This window comes from Bufo bufo, chromosome 1 (genome assembly GCF_905171765.1).
Source record: "Bufo bufo chromosome 1, aBufBuf1.1, whole genome shotgun sequence".
NCBI classification, from domain to species: Eukaryota; Metazoa; Chordata; class Amphibia; order Anura; family Bufonidae; genus Bufo; species Bufo bufo.
In genome coordinates, this window is record NC_053389.1 from 445,956,950 (window position 1) to 445,969,740 (window position 12,791).

Sequence of the window (12,791 nt, forward strand, 5' to 3'; positions counted from 1 at the left end):
ATTATACTCACGTGCGCCGTGGCCGCCGGGCGCTCCTTCTTCTGTCTGTGCGGCTCATTGCTAAGGCTTATAGCATTAGCAATGCGCCGCACAGACCTATGAGAAGAAGGAGCTCCCGGCGATCACGGCGCACGTGAGTATAATGCTGCTTACTAACATACCATCGCAGCCAGGACTTCAGTAGCGTCCTGGATGCCATGGTAACTGATCGGAGCCCCAGCATTACACTGCTGGGACTCAGATCGGAACTGCCCACTGCCACCAATGATGGGGGGAGGAGGAGGAGGGGGACCCTGTGGCCACTGCCACCAATGATTAATACTGGGGAGGGAGGGGGGGTGGGTTTGTTACCAGAGGGGGCTGATAAGAGTGAGGGGGGTAGGGGCTGATCAGAGGCTGGAGGGGCTGATAAGAGGGAGGGGCTGATCAGAGGCTGGGGGTGGCTGATCAGAGGCTGGAGGGACTGATCAGAGGCTGGAGGGACTGATCAGAGGCTGGGGGGGGCTTATCAGAGGCTGATCAGAGGCTGGAGGGGCTGATCAGAGGCTGGAGGGGCTGATCAGAGGCTGGGGGGCACATGAGAGGCTGGCTGCCATGGTCATCTCCCTGCTGTTGTGTGCACAAAGCACAGGGCAGCAGGGAGAGTGTAAAGTCCTATTCACCCTAATAGAGATCTGTGTGTGTGAATATGACAAGGGTTCTAGCCCCTGAGGCTAATAGTTATTAAATAAAGTAAAAAAAAAAAAAAAAGTTTAAACACCCCCCCCCCCCCCCCCCAATATAGAAAACAATATATTGCGATATACATGCTTAAAATTATATCGCAATATAGATTTTATGACGCGGCTCCGCCTGGCTCCTACCTTTTTTAGCTGGCTCCTAGATTCCAAGGAAATTTGTCAAGCCCTGCCGTATACACAGCAAAGTCACATGCATTGACTCTGTACAGCAGCACGCAGGGTCTCCACAGTTCTGTAGGGATTCGACGTGCCACCATATAACACTTTCACAAAGTTTCTAACCTATGGAATGTGTAGGGGACATCTCTGTTTTACAGATTAGGGCTTGTTCACACCTTTGTTGGAAGATCCGTTTGGGGCCGCTGTTGCAGATTTTGTCAAAAAGACCACACTAAAAAGTCCTGCGTGCAGTTTGAGCATCTTATTACGGATCCATTCAACACAATTCAGTAACAGGACCATGCACATGACAGACTCAAATAGTAATCACACATAGCGATTTTACATATGTGATTTCTCTTTGCCCATTTCTAAACTGGCAATGAGGTGATCATAATATCTTGGGGAAACTATCTGTATTCTTTTAAATTCCCCATTCTGGTATATGTCAGATCAGTGGTACAGTGCTTGCTTGCTTTATTCTCTTCTTTTTACTTATTCCTACTATTCAAATACTACACTTGAACATATTTTGTCGCTGTCATTATATCCATGTATGAAAATTATGAAGGGGCTTTCCTATCATAGAAATTAATTGCATATCCTAATCGGTAGGTGTCAGAATGCCACAAGTTTTCCCTACTCAGCAATGCCCCTGGATTTGCAGGGAACTGCTGCTCCTTTAGGCCTCTTGCACACGACCGTATGCCCTCCGTGACATACGGTCCTTGAGCGGGCCATTTGTCCTGGTACGGTATTGATCGTGCACACGAAAGCACAGGTTACTATGATGCTATGCATGTCGGGCCGCCCGCAAGGCTGTTGTCCTGCACTCATAAGATCATATGAGTGTAGGGAGTCCCTGAAGTCAGGTCCCCACCAATCAGAAAGCGATATCACGTATTTGCAATATGCTATCGCTTCCTGTGACAGCCCTTTTAAAATATACATGTCCGATTCAGGCAACAGTTTGTTTTTGATGTTTGAGGCTGGGTAACCATGTCACAGAAACATGGACACCTGAACTGCTGACATGTTATCAGGTGGATGAATGACACCGGAATGACTGTTGGCAATATCTGAAAATGGAGCGCTACACGTGTCACAAGAGCCTGTACTGATATGGGTTATAAGGATGCCTTGACATGTGGGCGGAATGTATTTGCGAAAACAATATGTACAATAAATAGTTCCCCATGTATTCCTATGGTGTTTAAAGTTGTCTACTATTTGCATGTGTGCCGCAGAAAACATTAGGGGGTCATTTACTAAGACTGGCGTTTTAGACGCCAGTCTTAATAGTCCCTATAGATGGTGGTGGAACCGCTGATTTTTTGAACAGGTGCAGACCTCTACATAACTTGGGCAGATCTACCGCCTCTTCTAAATGTAAGCCAGCTTCGTTGCGGTCTTAAATTTAGACCATTTTCTATACCTAAAACAGGCGTAGAAAATGACGAATGAGACAGGCCTGCTGGCCCATCCCCTTACCCGTCATGTCTACTTTGTTAGACCTGGCATGTTATGGATTTTGTGAGGCCCAATTTCCCCCTTAGACGTCAATGTGAAATCTACATCAACATCTACAATAAACCTAAAAATACACACTTGCGGATTTCAGTGCTGTTACATGGATGTAACATTAAGCCCTATGACAAAGTTTGGTCTATTGCTAAATGAAGAAATATTATGTCCTTTATAAATCTGCTTAAATATACATTTTGTCTTGCAGACGCCTAATGGACTGTTGTTAACTCCAAGTCCACTCTTGTCCAGCATCCACTTCTGGAGCAGCCTCAGCCCAGTAGCTCCATTAAGTCCTGCCAGGTTGCAAGGACCAAACACCCTATTCCAGGTAAGTGCAAATAAATACATCTCATCTCAATGTTACTAAGGCAAGATGGGACAGCCTCCACCACCAGGTGGCCGGGAAACAGCGAAGTGGGCCAACGCTCTCTGTTTCAATAGCTCTCATTGCATTGCATGTAAGCTACAGAAACATTGTTGCACAGCAAGCTATGCTTATGCTCTAACTCCGAAAACGCATAGCTTGCTGTGCTGTTTCTGTAGCGCCCGAGCACTGGAATAGGAGCTACTGAAACTGCGAGCGCTGGCCACTTTGTGGTCAGGGCTTAGTCTCCTTTCACACTCGCATTTTGGCTTTCCGTTTGTAAGATCCGTTCAGGGCTCTCACAAGCGGTCCAAAACGGATCAGTATGCATTCTGAATGGAAAAGGATCAGTTCAGTCTCCATTCCGCTTTGGAGGATACCAAGCAGCGTTTTGGTGTCCGTCTGATGAAACTGAGCCAAACAGATCCGTCCTGGCACACAATGTAAGTCAATAGGGACGGATCAGTTTTCTTTAACACAATCGAAAATGGATCCGTCCCCCATTGAATTTCAATGGTGTTCAAGACAGATCTGTCTTGGCTATGTTAAAGATAATCCAAACAGAGCCATTCTGAAAGGATGCAGATGGTTGTATTATCTGAACGGATCCGTCCATGACTGATCCGCACAAAATGGAAGTGTGAAAGTGGCCTTAGTCATAGCAAGATGAGACAACCCCTTGAAGTATCCATGTGTTTTAAACAGATCTAAGCGTTTTTATTTTTGTCTCCAGTTTCCAAACCTGCTGAACAGTCACTTGCCATTGCAGCTTCCAGGGCTTGATAGGTCATCATCTCCAGTGCTGCTGTCATCAAACTCTCAAAAGTCCTGATGTTATCTCAAGGCATAATGGACATGTTCAATTCCATAAGCACTCCTGGATGTCACAAAAACAGCGGGCAGGTCTGAAGTGCGCAAGACTGATCACCTCATAGTATTCCCATTCTTAAGAAATTTCAGGTTAAACATGGTCTCCTGTCATCCTGGATTTCAGTATGTACGTCACAGGGTGGATACCTGAAACTGGCCTGTACACTGTGTTAACCAAGATGTCCCGCATATATAAACTGTACCTGGACTGGTTGGTAGCTAGCTCCTTGATAAAAGTCTGATAGAAGGTGGTATACTCGTATATTCCTCGTCCTGCCTCGATACAAAAGACTCTGAATGGTATCCCATGTATGTGTGGCGCATCACGAACAAGTACAGCATTGTTCCTATGACCCAGACCAAACTGCTAGAATATTTACTAGCAGGACAAAGGATTTATCATGTATTACAGGTTTTGTATTCCAATTTTAAAGGTCAATGCGTATTGCAGCAGAGAAGGATGGAAAGCTCCTCACCCCAATTCTATGTTATGCACTTCAGCTTATAGAAACTATAACCGGCTGTGCCTTCTTTTGCATCATTTTTTTTGTAAATGTTTTATATATATTTTTTTTTCCTGCATTAGGGGAAACCTTTAGGAAGAAATACCTCTGATAGAATTTCTGTGCCAGTTTCCCCAAATATGTACTCAGCAATGTTTATATTTAGTGCTTTTTTTAATGTACATGTAATTATGGACATACACTGTTTCCATTGTAGGGAATAAAAATAAAATACTGTATGTAAATGTAAGATTCCAAAAATTACTTTTATCAGACTCCAAGTAAGCCCAAAATATACTATGAGAGTATATTTATAATATTGCAGCATAAGAAATGTATGGTGTTATGTCATACTCCAGTGATCTTATTTTATCGGTGGGGAAGCTGTGGGGGTGCTCACAGTGAATTAAGTTACTTTTCTACCCATAGCAACCTGGCATCACATTGAATAACTTGAAAACTGAACTCTGGTTGCTACAGACATCAAGGACACTTTCCCTGGCACTGTTTTTATACACAAGATACCCGAGTCCTCAGTATGTAAGAAAATATAAAGTACCAAAAATTTCGTCCCAGATCTTGACACTGCAGAGTGGCCTCTACCCGACATTGTTGAGGTTTCAGATACATTAATGGTTCAGTAACAATATCTGAACTAAATTATAGAAGCACAACATGAAAATGTTAAAATCCCAGTCACACAATTTAAACCTGAATTTGTAGGGCTGGCTGTGTTTGAAATATAAGGCCAACAAATAAGGCATGCTCCTCAAGTATAGGTTTGGAAGGAAAAATCACACAAGAATAAGGAAAAACAGATAAACTCCATACAGATGATGAACTCTATTTCACACTATATCCTTAATGGTGGAGGACAAGAGTGCAGAACCCCTGGAGCAACTATGGTAGCTGCTCACATGAAACCTGCAAAAAAAGAAAAAATGTCTTGGAACATAACCGATATGCTGTTTTATGGATATGTCCATTTAGTCAGCATAAGACAGCAGTTCCCCATCACTGTAAAGGGAAAATATTGCAAAATGAGACCAACTGTTAATAGATGTTCTCCACAGGTAACATCTATAAGCTGCACCATCAGTGCAGAGGCTTTTATATAAAGGGCCGATTCACACGGACGTGCTCGGTCTGGGAAACCTGGCCCATGTGCTTGACCCATCTCACAGAATGACCATAACTCCCCTGACCCATACTGACTGCATCATAGTGTATTGATACAGTCAGTCTGAGCTGATCTCGGGTGTAACATACTGTACTCAAATCATGCGAGTACAGTATATTAGACCCACTATTCGATAGGAACTGACTATGATGCAGTCAGGACGGTCGGTCCGGATTATGTGGCTGACACGTTTCGCAGAACAAGCACGGTCGTGAGAATCAGCCCTAAGAGTTGTATGAGAGCAGTGGTTAATAAGCATTTATAAGGACATTGTTATAATAAACTAACTAATTGACAAATTAAATGGGAAAACACTGAAGATTCTGCCAATATATTGTGTGGCATTCGAAAATGCATGTTGAATGAAGAGCCATTGTAGTGAGCATATGGTTATGTGAGAGTACTGTAAACTCAAAACAGGATTTATTATTGCTGAGGTTACCTACTGAACTATTACCACAAACAGTAAATGTCAAATATTAAGAATCAGTTTATTTTTATTTTTTCAACCTGGACAATTTTATAAAACACCGTAGAAATCAGCACCAGGGGATGGGAAGTATCAAGCAAAAAAAAACAAAACAAAAAAACCCAAATTGAACATATTCCTGTGTTGTACAAGAAATTCAGATGGAAGGAAAGTGCCTTACAACGAAGAAATATATTTGTCCCCCATGAGATTGAAAACAAGACTATTGTATACCACTGAATATTCATACTTCAAAAAGTACAATATTAATACAGGTTTGTCAGTTCATAATAAACATATTGTTAGCTCTACGGATTGGTTTCAGAAATTTATGAAAAGTAGTAGTGGTCCAATATTCACTGTTATTGGACGTGAACTTGCTGTTCTCTACCAAAATCAAATCCCATATCCTATTGGTTATATTGACAAAACAACCCACGTGCTCCACAATCACTATTCACGAATAAAATAAAGGGGGAGAAGGTCACGTAATACTGTTAAATTGCCTAAAAGTCTATTTTTTTTTTATCAAAACAGAAATAGCAGATCCCTGAACGCTCTACAGAGTTAGATCAAAGAACCGCCATACAGTCCATTCAGGATATACCAGCTAGTTTCTGAAGATTTACAGTCATAATAATGTGTTCATGATAAAGGTGCGCGCAGTACTTCAGATAATAAACACACTGACCCCAAATTCAGGACGATGTGTGACAAGTGATGTCATAAAAAAAAAAAAAAAAAAAAAAAAGAAGATTAGAGGGGTTGTCTAAGGGGATAAAATATTTGGGCATGGGGCTCGAGGCCAGTGATTGCAGGCTGCAGCCCTCGGTGTGTAGATGCGCACAGCACCAGAGTGGTGGCGGTTCTAACAGGTGAGTGTTTCTTCTTTTGCCTACATTTTGTATGAACTTAGACCACCTTTTTTACTTTTGGAGACAGAGCAATTTTCATGTTGCACTTTTAGGCCTGCTGGTTAGGAGAACCCAATTCTGCAATGGCTTAGACATTTAACCTGTTCTGGGGGCCAGACAGGTTTCATAAGTTTTCAATTGTAAATTTCTTAGTCATTAGGAGCCCTCTGGAATGCAGAGTTGTCTCTAACAGCTATAGTAGAACAAGTGTATAATCTGATCAGAGGGCAGGGAAACATAGTAGCATGTGACATACACACTTCATTGAGCTCCAACAATCCAAACTGAGGGCCCATCAAGTTTAGAATCATTTTAATTATTTTCTCCAAAATGATTTCGTTTTTCAGTAATAAAACCATCCCTCTCCGCAGAGCATCTTTATTTTTTTATTCTGTGGTTTGAGGGATTTAGTCATATATTATTTAAAGTATTTGGTATATCATTTCAACCTCTATGAACAGTATGAGGTTTAATGGACATACAAAGATCACTTATGTATCTTCCCGGCAGTATAATACTGTATGGTACATTAATGCTACAAAACCTTATCTGACATCTTCTGCTATCCAGCATATGATGGTATGTGGCATGTTTTACCTTTGAATACTATACACACAGTAAGAACATCTGGGATCATTTATCAAACTGGTGTGAAGTAGAACTGGCTTAGTTTGCCCATAGCAACCAATCAGATTCCACCTTTCATTTTTGACAGCTCCTTTGGAAAATGACAGGAGGAATCTGATTGGTTGCTATGGGCAACTAAGAATTCTATTTTTCACCAGTTTGAAAAATTAACCCAATTATTTTTACTATTTAGTCATTCTGGCGGTTTGTATCAACCAATTCGCACCAGAGTTATCCATGTGTGAGCATCGGAATCTTTTGATACACATGTAGCTGCAAGGACTCATTAGCTGCTATATTTATTCTTAAAAGGGGCTGTCCACTTTCTGAAGAGATCTGTAAAAAGGTCAAACTGGTGGGTACTGCAGCACCCCAAATACAAGACCCCACTGCCTACAGAATCCATGTGTAAATGGTGGATGCTGGCAGCCTCTGCATCCATAGCCATCAGGATGGCAGCGGTCCCATGATTTACCCAGGAAACCACTTTTCCAGCAGTGTCCTCTTCTGCACCGACATGAAAAAAAATTCAGGAAATGTGCAGATACGTTCATAAGAAATCTCCTCTATCTGCACATGCGCTGAAAGCTTTAAGCACTGGTGCAAGAAGAGAATTATGCACAGAAAGTGGTCATGTATCAGGCACAATCTTTATTTCCATACAATCTTTATTTCTATGGAAGTGGCAGGCGCCGGCACAAGGAATCCACAGGCGGGGGAGGGGGTCCTTGAACTCTGGTGCTGCAGTAAGAAATCAAGAGCACTAGAACACTTAAGGCATTCTTATAGAACTATATCATGTCAGTGGGAATATTTATGCAACATCTACAATACATTTTCTTCATAATAAAGGGGCAGCAGCTGTAGTGAAGTGCTGCAAATCCTTCAATTACTTGCCCTGAACAATATTAGGGCTCATGCACACAAACATGTTCCAGCCGTTCCCGTATTGCGGCCTGCAAACAGCAAGTCCGCAATAAACGAGGACGGACAGTGTGCGCACCATATCAGGGATGCAGACTCATTCACTTGAATAGGTCCGCTATCCGGAAGATACAGAGCGAAGGCACAGCGCGGAAGCACTACGGAGCGCTTCTGTGGCGTTTGGTGCGTGCCTCTGCACCACAAAAAAAATAAAATAGAACATGCTTTATTTTTCTGCGGTGCAGACGAGTATGGGTCCGCATCTATCAGCACAGGCCACACAGACGGTGCCCGTGCATTTTGCGGTCCCCAATGCACGGCACGGGCGGCAAACGTTCGTGTGCCTGAGCCCTTACTGTCTTTTTGTTTAAAGGATTGGAGGGGTCCTGCTATAGTGATATGCCATAAAACTAGAACCTAGAAATATCCCTTTAAAAAACAGATTCAGTTCTGCTACTACATGTACAACAGATTCAACCGAACCTAGAAAACGCTGGGAGAAAAAAAATAAATGAAAAGCAAAAATATCTTAGACCTGTTTTTGCATATTCTGTTCCAGAAAAAAAAAAATCAGAAGTCTAACGTTTCATACACCAGTCTTAAACCAAAGTACATTGGAAAAAGATGTGCCAAATTTATCAAGTGGTGCACGCTTTTTATAAATTTGCCACATCTTTGCCTGTCAATATGGCAGGTATAGATTTGTGCTATTTACACCAATTTGTGATGTAAATGATAGGGCCAATAATTCCCCCAGCCCCTTCTGCCTAAATCCACGCACATTTTTCAACAGCTATAAAAGAAGTAAAAATTTGCAAATATTAGCGCAAATGTGGCATGCTCCAATTTACAATTGTTATGTATCAGAGAAATTGGCTTAAATTGTTTAAAAAATTCCCTTACAATAGGTCTCTGGCGCTCCCCACTTTATGAACAAAGACATTATCTGACTTTTCTTAATAAAACTGCCATAGAAAACTTCTCTTGCTCCTTACTAATCGTGCTAGAGGCACATTTTGGTAATTTTACAACACAAATTACTACATTACAAGGGAGAGTCATTTTTCATCATAAGGTATACGTGATTTTCTAGTAAACAGATTATCTGCTACCTCAGGAAAATATTGATTTCTGATATTTGTAGTGTACTCACAAAATATTGTGGCCAATTAGAATTTGAATGGAAGAAACTGATGGTCGGCTGAAACGTCAAATGTGGTCCAATATATTCAAGGCCAAGCAAAGCAAAATAGTATTAAAGAAAACAATACAATTTAATAAAAAGAGAGAAAAAAAAAAAAGGGATAAAACAAAAACATTGGGCTTAAAAAATAAACAAAAACGATGCATTCACAGATTGTAAAGCCACTGCAACTTCTTCAGGCATTCAACTGTTGTTGTGGTAAATATTCAGACAGTAGTCATTTAGCAGCAATGATTCGGCAATAAATAACGACGCGTTGTGTCTCAGTCCTGCACGAGAATTGCAGCTACAGTCACATCGACAGCTGTAACCTACTGGCTCTAACAGCAGAGGAGACCTCAAAACCGACTGTACAAGCTTCGTCACACTGTGACAACAAATATATATATATACATATACATATATATATATATTAAAAAAGAGGTGGGGGAAAGGAAATCTGCAGGCCTGAAATAAACAACTCCACTGTCAGTAGGTCAAAGTTGACAAACAGTCCATAGTCCACCAGAAGTAAGAGTTGCCACCAAAGCTTCTGATCTTGGTATGAAACAGATCGTAAAAACAGCTTAAAAGAGCATGCTCTGTCTTCTGTTCTTGCCGTGCCCTACAAACAAGACGGAAAACACATTGTAACCAGACTGTGTATGAAGGAAAAAAAATTCAATATATTAGCTATTTTATCCAGCTAAGCTTAGAATTGTGTACAATGACATGGAGATCATTTTTCACAATGCCAGAGAGGAAGTCCAAAGGATGGACTCAAAAGGACTAAAAGAACTCTTGTTAAGTGAGGGTTAAGCAGGGGGGTTTGTCACTTTATGACTGGTAGTGGTTCTTGTATACATTTTGATGTAGGCTGGTTATCCTATTCCCAGAAGCCAAATCTGTAATGTGTTTATGAATAATAATAAAATTATAATTATAATATATAATTATACATACATACATATACACATACATATATATATACACACACACACACACACACACACACACACACACACACATATACACACACACACACACACACACACACTTATCACAATATAAAAATAAAAATGCTGGGCACACTCAATATATGGGAACCATACAATTTATTATTAATTATGCTATAAAACCTTAGTATATGACAATAGATAGATAAATCTAAGACGTTATTGTCCTAAAATCACATACATATGCATTATCCTAAAATCAGTGCTAGAAAGATTCTAAACTTATATCAAATCTACCTTGGTACAGATTATAAAATATATATGATGTGTTATATAAAATATATATGATCTGGGATGGTACAAAATTGAAATGGTGCAAAATTGAACCTCCGTAAACGATGACGCAGCAATAGTCTTGAATTATAAGTCTGCGTTTCTAATGGTGTCTTATACGGGTTCTCTGAACAGTAACATTATTCGCATCTCCTCCGAATGCAGTGGTGATACAATAGATATGTATTAGATCTCAGTAATTGTTTAGCGGCGTCCCGCTGTACTCACTGGTCAGCGGCGTCCCGCTGAGCTGTTTCAATAGTTGGCTTTACACTGTTGATATTCCGGTTGGTATACTGCTGGGAAACTTCTTAGGTGCCTCTACCGTATCCCTCGATAGCTCTGGATGCCGCTCCGGTATGACGAGGAGCCAGTGTCTTACGAGCTCGAACCCACCTTCTCCCACGCTGATGTTTGTTTGCACGTGTTAATTTGCTGTATAGCCGTGCAGCGATTTCTGTTAGTAGCGCGTCGGATTTTTAGTTTTCAGGATTGGTTTGGCATCGAGTTATTCAGCAGATGATATTCCGATCCATCAGGAGGGGTCTTGAACCAAATGCGTTTCGGGGCTTAAAATCACCCCTTCCTCAGTGGTATTAAGTTCCCCATGAAATCTCCCTTTATATAGGGGTTACAGTTTATCTAAAATCCGGTGTGGATTTTTTATATTTACAAAATCTGGTACGGATTTTCAAAATATCTGGATTCATTAAAATGGTCTATTTCTACTTACTGCAATTGTTTTCTTCCTGTGTACCATCCCATAAACGATACTTATAATATTGCCACACAGTTAAAAACCTATACTATTAGATCCATAATACAGGCAGTCTTTAAAGTCCATTATTTCATATAGACTTCCATATAAGTGGTCTCTATTTGACGTAGCACTAAAAAATGCTGCAACCCTCTTGCGGTATTGCTGCGGTTTCAGTGCAGTTTCTTATAATTTTAAATATATTTCTTTTTTTATATATAAAACAGGTATGACGTAAAATCTTTATAAAATAGGATAAAATAATCCTCTATTATAGAGGACATACAGACCCACATTACCATTAACCCATTAACCATACATATTTATGCTGTTAATTATTAAAGGTTCATACATAGCATTATGATTTTAAAATTCTTGTATCCCTAAGCGATCCATAGTTGAGGTTGTAATATTTGTTCATAAATTACCTATAAAATATTTTTCTTTATATACTAAGATAGAGGTGGGGCAAAATGTACAGACGGATGAGCTTGATGGAGGTTCGCGGAAAGATGGAGGCCCACCGTAAAGGGCCGAACCCTTCCCACGTATTGTCTCCCACAAGGACACTCTATAACGTATATTACATTCTCGGAATTGCAAGATAAACACAAAATAAATTATTTTTCTGAAAATCCGTACTAGATTTTGTAAATATAAAACAAACAAACATCAGCGCGGGAGAAGGTGGGTTCGAGCTCGTAAGACACTGGCTCCTCGTCATACCGGAGCGGCATCCAGAGCTATCGACGGATACGGTAGAGGCACCTAAGAAGTTTCCCAGCAGTATACCAACCGGAATATCAACAGTGTAAAGCCAACTATTGAAACAGCTCAGCGGGACGCCGCTGACCAGTGAGTACAGCGGGACGCCGCTAAACAATTACTGAGATCTAATACATATCTATTGTATCACCACTGCATTCGGAGGAGATGCGAATAATGTTACTGTTCAGAGAACCCGTATAAGACACCATTAGAAACGCAGACTTATAATTCAAGACTATTGCTGCGTCATCGATTACGGAGGTTCAATTTTGCACCATTTCAATTTTGTACCATCCCAGATCATATATATTTTATATAACACATCATATATATTTTATAATCTGTACCAAGGTAGATTTGATATAAGTTTAGAATCTTTTTAGCACTGATTTTAGGATAATGCATATGTATGTGATTTTAGGACAATAACGTCTTAGATTTATCTATCTATTGTCATATACTAAGGTTTTATAGCATAATTAATAATAAATTGTATGGTTCCCATATATTGAGTGTG

General features: G+C 40.5%; 2 protein-coding genes across 7 annotated transcripts in view; one reads left to right on the forward strand and one right to left on the reverse strand.

Moving 5' to 3' along the window:
- Nucleotides 1-4,426, forward strand: part of ELK3 (ETS transcription factor ELK3) — a 107,063-nt gene extending 102,637 nt beyond the window's left edge. For both annotated transcript variants that reach the window (XM_040408162.1, XM_040408171.1), the window contains exons 4-5: nucleotides 2,632-2,754; nucleotides 3,524-4,426. In XM_040408162.1, coding sequence (XP_040264096.1) covers nucleotides 2,632-2,754; nucleotides 3,524-3,622 — 222 coding nt within the window. In that variant the 3' untranslated portion in view covers nucleotides 3,623-4,426. The remainder of the gene's footprint in view (nucleotides 1-2,631; nucleotides 2,755-3,523) is intronic.
- Nucleotides 4,427-5,151: 725 nt separating this feature from the next.
- Nucleotides 5,152-12,791, reverse strand: part of CDK17 (cyclin dependent kinase 17) — a 131,889-nt gene continuing 124,249 nt past the window's right edge. For 3 of the 5 annotated variants that reach the window (XM_040408184.1, XM_040408193.1, XM_040408201.1), the window contains one exon: nucleotides 5,154-10,085. In XM_040408184.1, coding sequence (XP_040264118.1) covers nucleotides 10,048-10,085 — 38 coding nt within the window. In that variant the 3' untranslated portion in view covers nucleotides 5,154-10,047. Of the gene's footprint in view, nucleotides 10,086-12,791 lie in introns of all 5 variants that reach the window. The other 2 variants (XM_040408215.1, XM_040408209.1) reach the window with 2 other exon arrangements.